At 35.4% G+C, this 20,122-nt stretch overlaps 1 protein-coding gene across 1 annotated transcript in view; it reads left to right on the top strand.

The window, feature by feature from the left end:
• Nucleotides 1–3,789: 3,789 nt before the first annotated feature.
• Nucleotides 3,790–20,122, top strand: part of PDE4D (phosphodiesterase 4D) — a gene marked incomplete at its 5' end in the record, with an annotated part of 319,930 nt that continues 303,597 nt past the window's right edge. Inside the window, one exon of the mRNA XM_082301744.1 lies at nucleotides 3,790–4,058. Coding sequence (XP_082157870.1) covers nucleotides 3,790–4,058 — 269 coding nt within the window. The remainder of the gene's footprint in view (nucleotides 4,059–20,122) is intronic.

The raw sequence follows: 20,122 nt of genomic DNA on the forward strand, positions 1-20,122 counted from the left end.
CTTTAAGTGGTCACTGGAAGATGATAAAAGCTACTGGCACTTCTAGATTTTTTGTAATGAATTTCCCTTATTAGGAGGTTCTAGTTCTATGCTTTTGTCTCGAGCTTTTGATGATTCAGTTAAATGTATAGCAGGCAGAATTACATCTGTTCTTGATATAACTTTTACCTATGAGATGTGACTATGTAAAATCTGCAAAATTAGATTTAACTGTCAGTGCCTTAAAATAAGACATACAACATGCTTAAAGCACTAACAGTATTAACTTTTGGAAATGAGGTATGTATCAGCTCTCAAATGTTCTTATTTCAAAAGGAGTAGTAACTATCTTTTGTTTTTGATTGAATTTAACAGACATTTTCAGAGATTTCATTTCAATAGGGAAGAGCTCAGAAAATTAACCTATCAGAATTAAAGCCTTTAAAAATACTTCTTTTTTGTAATCTTGATTACAACCTCTAGAGAAAGTTTTCTAATTGTATCCTATGCTTTCTTAATGTATGTGAAAATCACATACTCTGTTTTTCACTTGGGGAAGTTTTTCAAAGTTTTATTAATAATTTTGGTGATCTTTGTAAGAAAATTAGATGTTTTTATTAAAACACAGTCTAGTAGGGCTGTTTTTTAATTAATGAATCTTTATAGAAAAAAAGTACTTTGTTGTCTGTTTTTCAACACCTTATACTGGAAATGCTATTTTTTCTTTATGGAAAAGTTTTCTTTCAAGTCTTTATTCTAGTACCTGCGTAAATCCCTCATGCTACTGCCATTTTCTGCTTTATCTTCCCCCAATTCCTGACTCTTAAGATGAGCATTTTGTCTAATGCACATAATGCTTATTTGATATTGCTGGAAGTTAAATCTCTGCTTTTTATTACGGTGAAGACTGTTCATGTTTCTAGTCTATTAATAAAATCAATCCACAGGCTTTCATTTAACTTTGTGAGCATGCTTGAGGGTTTCATAGCTTTTCTTTTTCCTTTGAGGATGAGGAGGAGGAAGATGGGCAGGCATGTGCCAAAATGAGGTATCTGGAACACAGATCATCTATGTTCAGAAATTTAACCTACTAGCAGAGTCAGGAAAAGTGTTTTGCTAGCTATTCATGCAAATAATGACTTAGTTCACTTTTTCTGTTAGAAGGATTTGTCCTGCTGATCTATATACATGACATATTGCCTCTTTGAAACTGTAACAAACCCACTCAATACCTGTAATGCAAGGTCAACGGCCCTTGTTGACTTAGTTTAAGAACAAGGGTTATAAAACTGCTGATCTGTGGACTAATGCTTTCCTCTTCCATAATTACCTTTGAAACATAGAGTAGCTAAAAATATGATCCCAGGCTCACTTTGATAAATGTTAATGGTCCTAATGACGTCATTGATTGTTGATCTCCAGCATGTCAGTTTGACTAGTTTTATAAAGCCACTGCAGTTATCTGAAGACTATGCTTTGGAATAGACATCAGATGGCAGTATTTCATAGCATAAAAAACTGTAACTCTTGTTATACAGACTGCATTATTTAAAAGAAGGGCTTGGAATTTTTATGCAATTGCTAGTGGTTTTTATAAATAAGAAAATATAACAGTCTAACAGATATGTTTGTTCTTTGCAGTTAAAAACTTTTACTATGTCATGCTTTTATTTTGTCTACTTGTTGAAGACCAGTTCTGTGTGTACTACTCTTCCAATCAAGAAGGTGTGGAAGTAGTTATTGTGGTAGTTATGTGTTAGTTGTGATTTAATCAAATTCTTTTTCTGTCTTTAAATTAACACTTTATGTCCAGTTTTAATTTTATTCTTAATGAAACGTAGCTTAAAATTTTAGTTTTTGTAGTTTTAATAATATGGACTTTATTCTATATTTGATCAGTCTTAATTTTTACAAAATGAATAAATTTTCTGTAAAATTTCAGAAAAATACACAAAAATATAATGCACAGTGATTTCTGCATTCTATGGTGCTGTTCAATACTGAGTTAAATTTGCAAGTACATTGTTATCAAATTTCACATATGACGCATTACAGTTAAAACTTGTCTACATAATGGGGTTGACACCTGATAGCAATGTCATTCTTAATGTAAGCTGACCTTTCCACTGCTGTTCTGATCTACTCCTGTCAGCATCATGATGTTCTCTTTATAATCCTCATCAGGAACTGTGGCTTCAGTGCTAAATACAAAGGTGATTCCTCTCCATTGTGAGAGAAAGCTGCTTTTGCAGGATTTCTGATTTTGCTGCAAAACAGCGATGTTTGCCTTTCACACCTGGTCATGCAATTGTAAACACCCTTCATCTCACTGAAAGCAAAGACGCTGTGTGTGCTTCAAAGGAAATTCTTATTCACAAAGGATAACTGGATTCTAAGACAAAGTATAAGAGGAACAATATATTGCAACAATGAAAATTATATTAAACCAGTGTTATGATTTTAAAAAAAAATCTCTCACAGAGAAATCTCTCACAAAATGTTGATTCTTTGTTCCTGTAGTATGAACGGTTATAACTGAAAAGACTGCTGTTGTTGTTGTTACTGTTGCTGTAAAGCAAAACTTTAAGCAAATTTTCACCTGCCTTCCGATTAGAGTTCATCTGCTATTAGTGAGTTATCAACACAGTTTAACATGTTTATAAAATCTTTGTCTTTTGCAATAAATGAAGTTAGTTATTTTATTAAAACTGAAAAACAGTATAAGGCTCAGGTTTGATTGACAAAGGTGGTGGTGTATCATAAAATTGCACCAATCTCTTATATGCATAATTACATGAAAACAAATATATTTTAAAAATGAAATTTATTAGTTGTATGCATTCACCAAATAAATGCATGTAGTTTTGCCTTTTTATCTTCTGGAAATTCCCTTTGAATAGCTTTTGATGGTTTATCTCCCCATTATCTATGAATAGAAAAAATGCATTTCCTTAATTCAAATACTGGTAATAATATGATGAAAATACTAAAATAAGAACATATCATTAAACACATACTTGTAGATTTCATAGTCTTATTTTATGTACATGTCTTAAATATTAGGCTTGTTTTTCTGAAAAATATAGGGTAGCAAGTATCTGACTTTCCTAAATGCATTTGAAAAGTGGTTGTTATAAACTGACTCGAGGGCAGGGAGGAGAAAAGGCAGAAACTAAGCCCTTTTGCACTACTTAATTTTAGCCTTTGCTAGCTTAAGAGGTAATAGTTTGGAAGCTTGAATTTTTCCTATGGACAAAGATGAACATGGTAGATCCTTGAAAAAACAGAAGAGGTTTTTCAGCAGTCCCCCTTCCTCTCCACCTCCCTGAAGGTTCAGGAATAAGCAAAGGAAAGAATAACCAAACAAAGGCAGCACACATCTGATGTTTAACCCCTCCTCCAGCACTTTTTATGTACATAACCAGAAGTCACTCAAGCAGCTGCAGCACATTAGTTACGATAGTTTAACAGGCAGCTTTACAGCTCTGATAAAGGTTGTGCTAAAGCAATTTCTTCCTCTCGTGCTCACTTGCTATGATAGCTCAGAAGTGATCTTTGGCAGCAGGGCTGTGAGAGGAGTGGTAATGTTTAATCGGTTTCTGTGGAGGAGTTAGCTTGCTTTTTCCTTTGTAGATCATTATCTGTAGAAAGACGTTAAGGGCAGGCAACACCATGTTGAAAACAGAATAGGCTGAACTGGTGCAGGGTCTCTGAACAGTTCTTGGGAACTGATTTAGAAAGGCAATATTTTAAGCAGTTAAGTCAACATTCGATTGTATTAGACCTTAGTAACAAAGTTGCTTGAGAAACATGGCTCAGCAGACAAGTCCGGACAATTTGCCTGTTCCTGAAGTGGATAATACACACAGTCAAAATCCATGGCTAAATGAAGATCTAGTGAAGACCCTGAGGGAAAACCTGTTGCAACATGAAAAGTCCAGGACAACTCGAAAATCTTCACCTGCTTCTCCCCGGCTGTGTCCAGTTATTTCTCCTCGAAACTCTCCAAGGCTTTTGAGAAGGATGTTTTTAAATAGCAACATACCAAAACAGCGACGTTTCACTGTGGCACATACCTGGTAAGCACTGAGGTGGTTGACATAAAATATTATTTTTTTTCAAGGAACATTTATCTCCTTGATGTAAGTGCTTCTATTTCTTGCTTTGGTCTCTGCATTAATCTCTCTGGTTGAAAGACACAGTTCTAATTTGTGACTAAAGTTAATTGCAGTCCTGAAGTTTAAAATAGTAATTTATATGAAGTAAGAAAAAGTATATTTCCTTGTACAAAGGCCACCAAACTTCCTCTGCTTTCCTAGGTAATAACTCCATTCTTTCCTCTCCTTCCAAAATAAAAGAAGTACTTACTGTATTCTGTGCTGTTCAGGCCGCCAGAGTGATTTGGCAATTCTTTTCTTTAATGTATGTGTTGAAAATATTTTATTTTTTTATTGACAATTTCAGACCCTTCAGCCTCTTAGCAGAATAACATAAGTTATTTTAACAGTGCTCAAATTAAGAAGGACACAATAAAGAATAATGATGGGAATAGATATCTCGTGTGAAACACTGATTTTTATTAAAGCAGTTGCTAGAATTAACAAGAAAGATGGTAAGGCAACCCCTTGGTAAATGATTCACCAGTAGTATTTCTTTGGTAACTTGATCACTCCTTAGACGTGTTTGTGATTAAATCTAAAAAAGACATTTATTTCTTGCATCCATCTCCTGTAAATCAGCAGCATTATTTTATTACTTTTTTTATTATTCTTTTGAAAGACGTTGCATATGGGATTACTGTAACTCAAAAACACATTCCTGTTTGCTTTGATAGTCCTGAGATGTTTGGTTTTCTTTCTTGTGAGATCTTCCATCTCCCATTATTCCTCTAATAAAAGTGTACTGTAAGAGAAGCAGGGCAATGAAATCTGTTCAAAGAAAATAAGTCATGCATTCTAAGCAGCAAATGAATATGCTCTTCAAGTTTATCTTCATTTGTCTGAAATCAGATCTGCACTATAGCTGTGTGATTGGTATTTGCATTGCACATTGTATACTAGTGTGCTTGACTCTTTACCATGTATGTATTTATGTAGTTAAAGTACTTCTTGTATAAAATAATATTTTTACCCCTGAAAAGCATAAGAAAAAACAAGTGCCTTTATAATTTAAGAATACTTTTTTGAGATCAATTTTAAAACCTGTTCAGATATTGCATGTGTAAAATAGAAAATGGAATGAAATCAGGATATTTTATGTTTCTTTAACAATTATGCATAAATCCCAACAACACTAAGTATCTCTAGCTGCTGTTCTGTGTTAAATAATTTATAAAATATTCTATACATAAGAATCTGCAGGATAAGAAAGTAATTCAGGCAGACCTGGCTTACAATGTAAGATGAAAAAAAAAACCACTCTGAAAGTTTAGAGAAGGAAATTATCATGTGTGATTATGCATGTGTAGGCAGTCCAATATGACAGACAAAGGAAGGGGACAGATAGGAAGTTAACAAACAGGTTTGGGCAACATGAAGGGAAAAAGGCTTACATAGTATTAAAAAGTGGAATTTTGTTTAAATGCACTTTCTCTAGTGAGCCTCAGAAGTTTGTGTAGAGTGCCTTTTTCACCATGATGAAGAGTGTAGAAAACACTTGGGATTTTCCCAAATATGTGAAATACTAGACCTGAAATGAACACTTCATTGTTATGATTTATGAGATGGGCTTATCATAGTAGAAGTACAGAGTCAAGCAAGTTACAGTGAATTACCTGGGTATCTGCAAAGAATAGTATTTCTGAAGTGACAGAGCAGTAACATACATGACTGGTCTTACAGGCATATGAAGGGCTTACAAAATTTATTTTTTGCCAAAGACCATCAAGTCTGTAGTTACTGATATGTCCTCACTTGGTTATCTATTCAGAAAACTGCGATGCTGTGTGATAGACCTGTGGTTTCCGTACACTTTAGTGCTACATAGGCACTATAGTGGTTTTAATTCCATGTGCATATAATCCAGTTTAGACAGCTTGTAGGAAAACAGTGCATTTGAAAACGGAGTAGTTGTAACCTTAATTCAAAATGTTATACTGTGAAGGATCCATTCTGGGGTTAGTTTGGCCCACTGTAGTAATGATCATCTCTGCTCTATTTTTTCTTGTGTTTCTAATGTAATCTGTTTTGTAATTAAGGAAAAGTTTTTGAATTCATGTATACATCTTTTTTTTTTTAGTTCATTGCTCAGATAGGCATTAAAAATTTTAATAACATGACCTTGTTCAAGCCATGTGTAAGCTGGTAAGCCGCTCTAAATTTGCAAAATGTCACTAATTTTATAAATTTGTTATTTTCTTATGTTTTTCTGGTGATAAGAGGATTATGTATATAGGTAGCATAAGAAATCAGTGTATGACACTAAAGATACTGCTGTGTGTTGCAGTGATGCCAAGCAGCCACCACAGATCCAGTGTGGCAAAATAACCTAATTTAGATTGTACCTAGCTCCCTGATTTCAAGGTTCTGAAACAGCATTCAGATACAGTCAAGAAGTGAGTGGGAGGTTCATGAATTGTTCTGGCAACTCATTTCTGCCCCTTTTTTATCATAAAGTCTATAGCTCTCCCTCTGTAATGGCTTGGGTTGTAGAACTTTTGACACCAAAATGCTTCTTTATCACATGACCATTATCTTTTCACATTAATAATTGGGTTATCACTCTTAGTCATTTTACAGGTCTTTCTCTACTTCTTTTTCTTCTTTATGCTTCTCTAGCTGTACCCCTGAATTCATCCAAACACTTGAAGGATGAACTGTTACTTTTAGGATTTTAGAGAGGAAGAAGTATGTCATTCAGAGTTGAAATAGAAGGGTTTAAGTGGTGGAGGTGTATAAGGCCTTAATTTCTGTTGGATAAATTTCTGAGTATCTTACAGTTCAGAGTGTTAGTCCTGCCTAAAATTGAAATTAAAACTAGTTATCTTGAACTTTCAGCCTGGATTCCTCTCAGTCGGTAAACAATATCAGTCTACAGTCTGTAGGAAAAAACCACAGCAACTGAAAACAAACAAGCATTTGGAAGTTTTGTGGCCAGGATTTCAAACAAACTCTACGAAATCCCAAATTCCATTTCCTCTGAAATCTGTCTTATACTGTATTACTGTAAAAGTATTCATAATGCTTAAAATCTCACCAATATAGTGAAACCACAGCACATATTACTACTGGACAAGGACAAGATAAATTAAGTCCTCTGATATGTGCTTGACAAAATCAGTTTCTAGACTGTCTTTGTTTGCTCTTCATAAGCCTTTTCTAATGTGCTGATTACCCCAGTGCCTTTTGGCACAACAGATCTCAAGGGTGGGATCCCATGTGCTGTGATTTGTGAGGAGAGAGGGCTTTCAGATCAGGGAAAGAGACCGTCTGTTCCCAGCTGTGTGGACATCCACTGTGTGTGATCTCTCACACATGCTGTCCAAAGATCTGTGGAAGGATGTTTAGATACTTTAAATCATACACTCCTAGTTAACTCATGTGGAAAGTCAGCTTTCCTTAATTTCTACAAAAAATTCTGTTCTGTAAAGAAAGGAAAAGCAAGAAACATAAATATTTGGAGCAGGATAGTAAGGTCAGTGAAACATAACAACTAAATTATATCTGTTTAATTGAAAGGATGAAGTCATGGCACACATGTACTTGATTTTTTTGGCTTTTGTTTGCTAGCTTAATACTTCTCAGTGAATGCAAAATCATTGACCAGTTGTTTTTTTCTGTGTTGTATATAACTTTGGGCAGTGTATTTGCTGCCTTTGTGATTTATTTGTGTGTGTTTTCAGAGACAGTAACTAGTGATATATGCCTCTTTTTAAAGTCATTTAAAGTGGATTTGTTATTCACAGGTCCAGTGTGCGTGTTCCCGATTGATAACTATTCCCTCTCCAGCTCTTTTGGAGTTCATTTAGTACTTCCCGATGTGCAGGGGTTTGTGCTCTTTAGATTGTTTTTAAAACATGTACCCCCAAGCCTAAGCATTTAATACAATTACTGACTGTAAAAATGCAAGTATATGCTCAGTTAAATGGAGTACTTTCATCTGAATTTGGCCAGTCTTTGTCCCTACCCATAGTAAATGTTTTACATTGACTTTGGCATTCAGATATGGAAACGATAGATGCCTTAGAATAGTTTAGATAGGTATGGGCAAGGAGTGCCATTTTAAGTTTCAGGAATGTAATTGACATAAGCCTACCCATAAACTCATGTTTGTCTTTATTTTTATTGCACAATATCTTTTCATGCACTTTTACTGCTAATTACAAAAACCAAAAAATCCTCAAGTGTTAGCTACAGGTAGATTGCAGAAGAGCAACATATTTAATTTGATGTGTTTCTACACAGCTTAGTTCAGTGATTTCTACTTTAAAAGTAGAATGAAGCTGTACGACAATGAATCAATAAACTTTTTATTACTACTTTTTGCTTCAAATTTTCAATATAAATTTTCCTAAAAGATTTTTTTATACTTATGTTTTCCTCTCCTTCACTTTTCAGTGCTTTTCAGGAGCTAAACTAATTACATTTTGGTGTATGGAAGTAATTTCAAAAGAAAGAAACATCCAAGGAGAAAACTGTCCAAGATAGTAGGTGAATAACAACTTCAGAGAGCCAAATGTATCCTGAGCTGCATCCAAAGCAACATGGTCATCAGATTGAAGGAGATTCTGTCCCTTTACTCCATGCTGGTGAGGCCCCACCTGGAGTACTGCATCCCATTCTGGGGTCCCCAGCAGAGGAATAACGTGAAGGGACAAAAAAGTGATCAGAAGGATGGGACACCTATCCTGTGAGGAAAAGCTTGGAGAGTTGGGGTTCAGCATGGAGATGAGGCTTCATATAAAGTTTAAGAAGAGGAGATTGCTTGAGTAAGATGATGTTTGCCATCAAGTTAATGCTGTTACATCATGTTACATCAAATTAGATGTAGTTTAACAAGAGCTAGTGCTGGATTCTGCACCTGGGATGTGGCAATGCTGGCTGTGTGTAGACTGGGAGATGAGAGGCTGGAGAGCAGCATCATGGAAAGAGACCTGGGGGTCCTGGTTGAACATGAGCCAGCAGTGCCCTGGCAGCCAGGAGGGCCAGCCAGGCATGTCCTGGGGGGCATCAGGCACAGCATCGCCAGCCGGGCAAGGAAGGGGATTGTCCTGCTCTGCTCTGGGGCGGCCTCACCTCCAGTGCTGGGGGCAGCTTTGGGTGCCACAGTATAAAAAAGACAATAAGCTATTAGAGAGCATCCAAAGGAGGGCCACGAGGATAGTGAAGGGTCTGGAGGGGCAGTCATGAGAAGAGTGGCTCAGGTCACTTGTTCTGCTCCACCTGGAGGAGATGAAGGGGAGACCTCATTGCAGTCTACAATTTCATTGTGAGGGAAAATGGAGGGGCAGGTACTGATCTCTTCAGTCTCATGGCTGGTGACAGAACTTGAGGAAATGGTGAGAAGCTGAGCCAGGGGAGGTTTAGGTTGGATGTCAGGAAAACTTTTTTCACCCAGAGGGTGGTTGAGTGCTGGATCAGGCTCCCCAGGGAAGTGGTCACAACACCAAGCCTGACAGAGTTAAAAACCCATTTGGATAACACTCTCAGGCGCATGGTGTGACTCTTGGGGTGTCAGGCCACAAGTTGGACTCAGTGTTCTTGCTGGGACTCTTCCAACTCAGCATGCTCTATAATTCTATGATGATAAAGTGCACATAATGCCTATGTAACTTAACTTGTTCTTATTCAATTAAAAAAAAATCAGTTTCTTCTACTACTTCCTTGTTTTTCTCACATAAACCTTATTCACAGTTTCTAAATCAGATCACCCACCAGTATCGTTTTAGTCATAAGTTTTAGTCAAGGTAACATCTGGCATATTAGAATGGACTCTATTCTAATTTTTTTCAGACTTTTTAGACTGAGTGATCATACTCCTTTTCTAGAACAATGTGTGAACCACTTCACATAAAATGTAAAGAGATTCATAACAGATGCATAAATCATTCCCAGGAAATAATTTATTTCACAGTATTTTCACACAGACATACCATATTGTATAAGATAACTCAATCCACATATCCACTCTTCTTGAAATTCTGTTACAGCAGGAGGTGCATGCTTGTATGGAAGCGTAGGTTAGTGGGGCAGAGAAAAGGAATAAGCTTTGGGAACATGATGCTCTCCTATATTTTACAGAATAGTTTGTGGTCAGCTAAGAATGCTGAACAATGGTGTTAACTACTGGCAAATTAATTTACCACAGCAAAATAATACTGCTTCTCCACAGCTTAGACCTGAAGAGAGACAGAAGAGGAAAAAGTTAATTTTTCCATAAAGAAGGAAAAAGCAAAGATGCTTTTTCTCAAATAAGAGTTGTGTTATAGAGAGCTCCTAGTATTGGGTAGAAGATTGAAAACCACTTCAGAAAGATCAGTGAGCAATCGAAGACTAAATTCTAAGTTTTTATTGTACAGGGACAAATAACTGAGCAAGGAAGAGCAGAGTGAAAGAGAAAAAATGATAGATTTGGCTGACTAGATTTGATAGTACAGAAACTGTCATTTATAAAAATACCTGTTGCATCTCTCCCTTCCTTGCAAAATAAAATGCATCTCAACCATTTTGATTGAGACCTTTTCTTGTGGGTGACCTGGCTGCCTTGTAAAATTGGTATTTTTTCATAAGTTTTAGTTACTGGGAGGCTATGCCTGGACCATTCTATTTTCTGACCTATAGTCTTTAATGGCATATCCTGTGTTAGACACGATTTGGGAGAAATCCTAAAAAAATTAGCAGAAGTGAAACAGAGTTTCTGGAGTTCTACTTTGTTTAGTAGCTACCTCAAAACCTGAAACTGCTTTTCTATAGTGCTCTTGCACCCCAAAATTTTTATTATGTCTTATTCTAATTGTATCGCAAGCAATTATAGGTGACTGTAAAGGTTTTAAATATTTTACTCTTGGGATGCAATATTATCTGTTTTCTAGAATTTGTTTTTGAACATTTGAGTAGGTTTTGCTACATGTTTTTTTAGCTTACTGTGTAACATCTTGCAAAGCCTGTTAGATTCAAGCAGTCTTCCACATTGCTCCCTTATTGGATAACTCTGACTACATTTTGCAAACTTGCTATCTTAATTTGCAGTTTGCATGAGTAAATAGGTATTTCATTTATGGTTTCCTAAAACCGTTTATTTGTTCTTGACCCATCCATGCAGTCCTGCCTGTTTTCTGCAGTTTGACACATTTTCAAAGTTTTATGAAAGCTCACAGATTTGTGTTGCATGTTAGCTCTTCCCTCCATCTTCAGTATCAAGTCCTCTGTACATTGGCCTTAAAGATTTCATAGGTTCCATACACATAACCTTAAAGTTTCCAATATGTTATAAAAGATTCAGAAGTTTATTTCCCTTTTTGTTTTCTTACAGTAATTAAGATCTCTTACTAGATGTGTTTGTTATGGGAATAGATATTCTTACAATTTTTTTAGCAATGAGGTAGCTTTTTCTTTCATAGATTCTTGAAGTGCCTCATCTTTTTTAGTATTTGTAGGTATAACTCAATTCTTTTTCCTCTTGTGACCTTTCTTCTGTATCTCACGACCTTTTTGGGATTTTATTCTTCTCATTTAGTACTGCTCATGATTTTTTCCACTGGTCATCCAGGAGAACACTGAGCTTAAAACTTGCAAGAGTTTATTCCAACAATAGATAAATTAACATTTTAATGAGAAAGAGGATTGGGAGAGGGGTCTCAGCATCTCCGTGTGTCAAGCTACCAGTCTTTTAAGGAGCAACTGTTAAGTGGAACCATCAAGTTTTACTCTGTCATTGAGCAGAGTACTGTCAGACTTCTACTTTATTCAGAAAAGCAGTGAAACATTTGCAGAAGCCTCATTTCTGTCCTGATCTGGGGCAATTGCCCAGGCTTAGAACTGGTCTCCATCTGGGTCAAGTTCCTTAGGCTGTATATGCAGTGGTCCCTGTGTTGTGGTAGGATGCTGCCAGACCTGTCCTTTCATGGTCATGTTATAATACTTCAATGATAACCTATTTGCTTCTCTGATTGTATTTTCTTAGTGATCACATCTCTTTGGTATTCTTCAGTGCACCAAATTTATCAACACTCATTAAATGTTCTTATTCTAACATAGATCTTAGCAGTTAGAATCTCACTGTGACAAATGTTTAACAGATGTGTATTCCTGATAGTGGGGTAAAGTTATTGTAGGCTACTAGTAACAGACTTTTATTGTTCCAATAAAGTTGGAATACTCTAAGATGTCATAAAATATAAAAATGAATGGAATACAATTAAATATATTATATTTATGGGCCAGACCAAGTTTAGCTGGAATATCCAGGAACTTACATAGTGTTCCTTAATGCACTAATTTATCTCTGGGATTATCTCTTGATAGCATTTTGCTAATTAAAAAAACCCAGCTAAAAAATTGTGAATGAATTGATTAAACATGTGAACTATCGATTTTGTATATATGTGTGGGGGTTTTGTGGTTTATGCTTTATTGGGATTCTGTGATAAATCTGCACCTGCTGAACCTGACAATCTCTAGAATAAGTAAGAGCGTGCTAGATAATAAATCTCTACAAAGTGTTTTAAGAACATCTGTCTATATATTAATTTTTCCTCCCTAAAATAGAATAAAGCAGCTAATAAATTTTACTCAAAATCAATTTTGTCATTTTTCATCTGAAAAAATATGTATTTCCACATTAAATAAGTATGCATTTCTGGTGTGCATTTTTATGTTGTAAGAGTCTCCCAGCTATATGCAAATAATTGCTTTATTTGACCCTTACTATAAATACAATTCTGTGTTATACAAGACACATGCAATCATAGATAGCAGATATTATTTTCTTTTGGGGATGGGGTGGTTCACTGAATGATGAATCAGACAAGTTAACTATTGTATTTCCAGTCTTAATACACAACTGTAAGAACCTTTAAAATCTGCTGCAGGTTCATAAGCACAGTCATAAGCAATAAAACATAAATTTTTTTAAAATATTTGCCTCTTGGACCTCCTCATTATTATGCACATTCACATGATGGAATTAAATTCTCCAAAGGTGCTAATTACAATCGTAGCATGTGGTACATTACAGAATCAAAAAGAAGAATAATGACTTGTGTAATTTCATGCTGTCATGGGAAATAGAATAGACCACATAATTAAATGTAGAAATCCAGTAAGATCACTAAAAATATTCATTAAAACGCCTAAGAAATGAATGTAGAATGAACTATATTCCCCACATAAAAAATAATTTACCACAGAAGAAATATTTGAAACTTCTAAACAACAATATGTATCACTTGTTTCTGAAGAATGCAACATATGTTTGAGAGGGCTGAGGTAGCTATGTCAGCTACAAGATCAATGATTTTAAGAATCATTGTGTACTTAAATATTTCTCACACTTTGTGGCTGATAGTCGCTGTCTGGACCCTTACATGTGGTTCTCTTGTGAGTCTGTTGCAGATGGAGTGATGCACTTCATTTGTGACAGAGAAGACACAATATGCTTTGTTGATATAACAAATTTCAGCAATAGATGTGACTGTGTTTTAACAAGATTTGATGGCAAGGTCCACTCGTCTATTTACAGCACAGAGGGCACAGTCAGACAAAGCTGTTGGGGAGGCCCGTTCACTGAGCCATGAGTTTCAGACAGGGCCCCCTTGCTTTCCAGACTTCTCAGAGAGGAGTTTAGGTAGGGCTGGGTCCAATCCTAGCAGCTCAGACTTGGACAATGGTTTATGTCTGAAGGATCATATGTACACAATCAATCCTTTGTATCGCTTGGCTGAGATGTCAAAGTTTAGCATGCAGTTAATCACTTACTGAGAATGTGCTGCTGCAAGGGATGGCTCACCCTTGAGGCATAACCTGGACAGCATTCCTGCTCAGGAGGAGATCCTGGTGTGCAGCCCAGCACCCTGCAGGAGAGCCCCCGCACCCTGGGCTGCCCACTGTTTATGAGGTGAGGTGACTGGCTTACAGTCACACTTGCACAGCAGCGAGATGTGTGGGTCACTGGTCCAGACAGCCCTTGGCTGCCAGGTTTCATCCATGCCCCAAAGTCTAGTGTAAGCTGGATGCAGCCATCACAGCTGGGGTTGGTGCTGAGGGGAGCACACTGCCATAGCATTGACTATATTTGTCTGCAGTGGCTGTGCAAGGTATATGTATATGATATATATGTGTATGTGTATGTGTATGTGTATGTATATGTATATGTATATGTATATGTATATGTATCAGAGAAGGAATTGTTGCAGCCAGAGCCACACAACAGTTGTTGCTATCTGGTGGCACTAGTATAACATAACACCTGTGACAATTTCAAACTTTTGGCCTTTCATCAACAATAGCTTCCCAAGAGAAACAATACATGTTGTGGGGAGAGGAATGGAGTATGAGAAAAATTAAATCCCATCATGCGATCATTGTAAGCAATTTATTAACGCTAACACTGAACCACGTTGAGTTAAAGATTGGACTGAATCCTTCAGTATGTAAAAGGTCATCTCAACAGAAAACCACAGATTTCAGATTGAGCTTGTGAGGAATTTTCTAATAAAATATTGCAAAATACCAACTTATTGTAATTGAAATATTTAATTTGAAATACCTCAGAATTTCCCATCCACTTATCTCCAAGAGATTTCTGAGAATAAGGAATGCCTTGTTTCAATGTCTCGTCTTTTAGTGAATTCACTGTTTACTCAGGGGCCATACCTGCCAATTATTCTCTGATTTTTTCTTTTACATTATCAAAATTTCTTTCTGACCTCTTTTGTGGGGTTTTGCTCCGGTCTGGAAGCCTTCCCTTGGAACACTATCATATGCACTACTGTCTCTTCGTAATGGTGCTCTGATACCTATTATTACAACTAAGAAGGTCGGTATCATATCAACCATGTTTTCAGAACCACAATATCCAGTATTTTATTACATGGAAGTCCTTTTGTGTGAGAAAAAAAAGTAAATATTTTCCTGGTAATAATATTTTCACCTGATTTTGTTCAGACAATTGTTCAAATTTTTGATGACCTGTGTAAAAATCTCTTAATCTTGCTTGCAAACCAACGACCATTGAATGAATGTACTTCCCAAGAATACACATTGTCAGTATTTCTATTAAGAAAATATATACAACAAAAAATTGAAAATATGTCTCCACAATTATAAATCTTTTCTACAGAACCTTTGTTAAGATTGTTTTTTGATGAGTTGTTCTAACTCCCTTTTTCTCCTTAGTTCAAATGATCTGCCATCACATTGTCCTGCTCTTCACGTAACAGTTGTGGGTTTTTTAATTATATGGCTTCTCAGAGGATGACAGTCTCTGCTTTTTTTCAGAGATTATATTACAAGGTAGAACTTGGACTCTGTGCTGATGAATTTAAAGTACATGCCTCATGAATCTTTGTGAATAGATCAATAAAAGTAAAATGGTTTTCTTTTAATCAATTCTGTTTCAAACTGTGAAACAAAAATATTTAACCTTAATGTCCAATAAATTGTTAGGAGATGTGATTATTTAATAATTAATTACTAATTTGTAAAGTAAACTAGATTCTGATTAGACAGCATGAGGATCGGTTTTTACAACCCCTTCAGACTGTGGAGCATCTGTTGTGAGTCTTGTGTATATGCTGAGCAGTAGCAGCTCTGTTTCTGGTGTGAGGCCTTTTTTTCATATGAGGTGGGGGGAGTAAAAATCAGATCACAGCTGATTCCAAGGAAGAAAGCCTCTGTCTTTCATTCTCCATATATTCTCGTCTGTATAGTTCTCCAGACTATCTGCTGCATTTAATTAAAAAGCTGCTCTAGACATGCTTTACACAATCAAAAATGTTCTGTGTGTTGTGTCTTTGCTACAAGCTGCTACTTGTGTGTCCAAATTACAAAGATCATCACCAATCAAAAATAAACGAAATAAATTTATTAGTATTTAAAAGCCATCTAAAAATGTTATCAGTTATTTGAATGCATACAATGAAAACATCATTGTTAAAATGGCAAGGGCAGGTAAAAACATGAAGTGACCCAGGTCTGTAAAAGTTGCTTGGTAATGTTTCTTTCATATAATCTTGTGCTATGAACTGAAGCTGTCCAATAGCTTTTGTTTCCATCCACACCCTTTCTGTAACAGAAAGTTACGCTTTAGTGGTCACAGAGGGAGTTATAAAGGAGACAAAAAAGAATGACGTTGAAATGGCAATCATCTAATATTGTAAAGGCAGTCTATTCTTTACAAGCAATAGGGTGCCATATGTTAGCTTATGCAAGAACTTAAGTTTAGAAAACTTGGTTGAAAGTTCAGAAAGTCGACATCAGAAAAAAGTATGGCTTTTCCAGAATTTAGTGTATATAATGTGAAAGAAACACTTCAATAGAAAGATGGTGTAGTTAGTAATTGATACAGCCTTAATTTAAAACATAGCTACACAAAATGTAATTTAATCCTTTTAAGGATGTGTAAGCCTTGGAGTAGGCTTAGCTCTTTATACAGGTTCTGCAAAGAAAACTAATACTTTTGCACACTTAATTCCATCCATATAATAACTGATAGAGAAGCTTGCTATTTAAGTATGACTTTCGCAAAGTAGTCTGTTTAAATATATTATATTTTGCAGACAGTAAAATAAAGGCTTCACGAGGAACAGTAGTCTTAGATAAGGAATTTAAGATGAACAACTGGAGTATAAAGGTAGCTCATTTTAGGGTATTTAAATACAGATGAAGTAGGCTGGGTGAGAGTAAGACACAAAACTCAACCACCTAGCAGTAAAGCCTTGTCAGCAACGTTAAGATCTGAAGTATAGGAAGGCTGGAGAAAAACAAGAATTGTAATGCATGGGTGTACGTGAAAGTTCTTTGACTGAAAGGCGCTAAAATTGTCTGACTCACTTTTGACTGCTTAAGGACTGATAATGCCTCAGTATGTTGACAAACAGGTTACAGTGCAGGCCACATACAGTAGTACCAATGACCATCTCTTTTCACACTATTTTAATTCCCGTGAAGTTGTGAAACATGGTTGTTATTTGCCTATTATAATCCGGCCTAATGAGTGAGAAATTATGACTCTGTAGCAAGGCCCTGTTCTGGGCACTATAAGTACTAATTTATCAGTAGTTCTCCAGAAATCTTAATTGCTTTCGTACTCATCCTGACATAGTTACATGACTGTATGTAACATGAAGGATTTTGGTGTTAACATGAAGTTATTTCACTTTTTCAGGAGTTTTGTTGCCCCTAAAATAATGAAATTTGAATATCATTGCATTTTAATGCAATGACTAATAAAAATAATCAGTATCATGTTTAGACTAAAATGTGATATGGCTCAAAATTAATTTAAATTTTTTAAAAAATAAAAATGCTTCCCCCCCCAAAAAAAAATTATGGATAATAATTTCCTGCGTAGCTGCCAGAAGAAAAGTTCAGCTTCTCTATAAAAAGACTATTACAACATTGCTTATGCTGGTAACTTGTAGCTCATTTTTCTGGTTAAAATCTTTGGGTGAGGATTAGGAAACATTTTTGTAGAACCTACTTCTGCTCCAGTCATTTATTTTAATAGAGTATTAAATCATAACACCTAATCATTAATTATTAATTATGTTGTGAGACTGAGTCAAAATATCCTGGATTTTAAACCTAGCTGTGCCATCACTTCCTATACTTTTGAGTCAACAAAATTGTTTATAATATATTGTCCTCATTTCTAAATACTTGACATATAACATTATAATATTTATCTCAGGAATTTTTTGGAAAATATTGGAAAAAAATATTGAAAAGTATGAAATGCTGTCATTGCCTAAAGGTTAAGAAAATGCTCAGTTTTCATCTTTTGAATATGAAATAATCATTTATAGTTTCTAATGGTGTCAATATCCCTGGTATTGTAGGAATCTAAGGAAAGGAATCCAAGTTGTCTTTGTTTTGAACTTTTTAACTATAGCAGAAACTAAACCAATACAAGCTTTAGAGGTTCTTGACATATAATTGTTAGAGTACCCACTGACCTGTAGCAAAAATCTGAAACATTAATGTAGTTGAGCATGACAAATACATCTGAACAAATTTATCTTGGTTGTCATCAGACTTAGCAGTTCCTATGTGCCACACTAACCTTGACTATGCAGTCCAAAGCTCAGTTGTGTGTGATTCACAGGAAGACCAGTCAATGCAAAAGTTTACCTGCTTTGATAAAGGTGCAGACATACTCTGTGGTGCAGAAAAGGTCTAACATGGGTTTACAAAGTAGTGGCTCCTTCTTAAATACAGTGTGTATGTTCCCTTTTTTATGCATTACAGTTTCCAATATCTTCAAAAACTGAGGGGCAACCCCTCAACTTTGAGGTCCTTTTGCCTCTTTTTCTGTTTGGAAAATACTAAGTATTACTGGTCTGATGGAAAAGATGGTTGTGATTACTGTTAAAGAGCATGTCAATCATCATGTGTGCTAAGCAAAAAGGGCAAATTATGGCTGCTTGGACAAACAATTTCAGCATTTTTAACATTTGAGAGCCTGTCTTACAATCTTGATAACCCTCCCTGTAAGCATTTTCTTAGTGCAGGTTGGGCTTTTTGGTTAAGGTTTTAATGAAAAAAAATTTCATAATTTTATGTTGTCCTCTTCATTACTTTTGTCTAGGCTTGGCTAGAGAAAAGTATTGTATCTGCCTTCTGAACATATATTAGGAGGGAATCACAGGGAGGTGAATGAATTTTCTAATGTTGGCATGCTGGAGCCACGTAATACCTGACTAAGTACGTTAGACATCTATCAATATATTCAAGATGGGCTAACATACAACACTGCAGAAATTACACTTTTTTTTTGCATTTGTGGGATTGTATTTTCTAGGTGTTCAGCAGGTTATTGAGCAAGCAAGTTTAAATATTTAATTTTCAATATAATTTCTTTTACTTAAAAGTAATCTAAACCATTTGGGATGAAGAAAAGATGGATCTTTTCCAGCAAAGTCCTCTTGGCTGATCTTGGCATATTTCTATTATGGTTACCTATCAGTGACTTAACTAGAAGGGCTATGGGGACTTGCTGAAGTATAAAACTTGTTTTTTTTAAAGTTTTGCATTTTTAAGGGACAGTTTTCTATTTTTTCTGCTAAGCTAAAGACCTGAATACAAAAAAATCACCTTCAGAAAATAGACATAAAAATTAAATACTAAAGAATTAAAATGTGTACATTTAAAGTCTAGGAAATTTAAAGTCTAAATATCTTTTTATATTCTCTGGGGTTTTAATTAATTTTTGTTTTACTTCTGCTTCTTGTGTGTATTTATTTCCATACTCACAACTGTGATAATTAAACCAAAGCTTTTATTCATGGCATTGCTTTCCATGAAATGTCTATCATATAGGTGGTGACTCATTCTGTAGATAAGGGGTTAAAAGCCCTATGGTAAAATAAACCATTTCTTTGCATTCTAATACCACTTGTATATTGTAAGGGTTATAACCTTCCTGAGACCTTCATGTGTGCTACTTCTGCACCTGTAGACCTGTAAGACCCCCCTGAATTTTGCAGAGCATTCACTGAAGTTGTGAAAAGAAATTATTCTTTTTATCCACCTCTGAAAACAATAGCAACTGAGGAAGAAGGTAACATGAAAGCTTCTTATTCTAATAGTAATTATACTGACATTAGAAGCACAAAATATTTTTTGTCTAGGGCAAACTAGGACTCTTTGTATGGTAGCTAAAACATCTTTATTAATTAAAAAATTCAAGCTGGACAAATAGAAATATTACAGTCCTGTGAACTACAGAGATTGTTCCAGAGGTAACAAAAATGAAGAAAAAGAATGAAATAAAAATCTGTTTTAAAAGAAAAATAATTTAAACATAGCAAACTTGAATTAGCTATTGGAACTTGAATGCAGTTGAAATTCTCTTTGCTCTTACACTCTGTGGGAAAAAAAAAAGAGAAAATAGAAAATTAATGTCATTCTGACTGCTTGTGGAGGGAGTGATAGGTAAAATATTATGATAGCTTTGCTAAAAGAAATCATGTTAAATTAATTTTGCC

The sequence above is a fragment of the Coloeus monedula genome (genome assembly GCF_965178545.1).
Source record: "Coloeus monedula genome assembly, chromosome: Z".
NCBI lineage: Eukaryota > Metazoa > Chordata > Aves > Passeriformes > Corvidae > Coloeus > Coloeus monedula.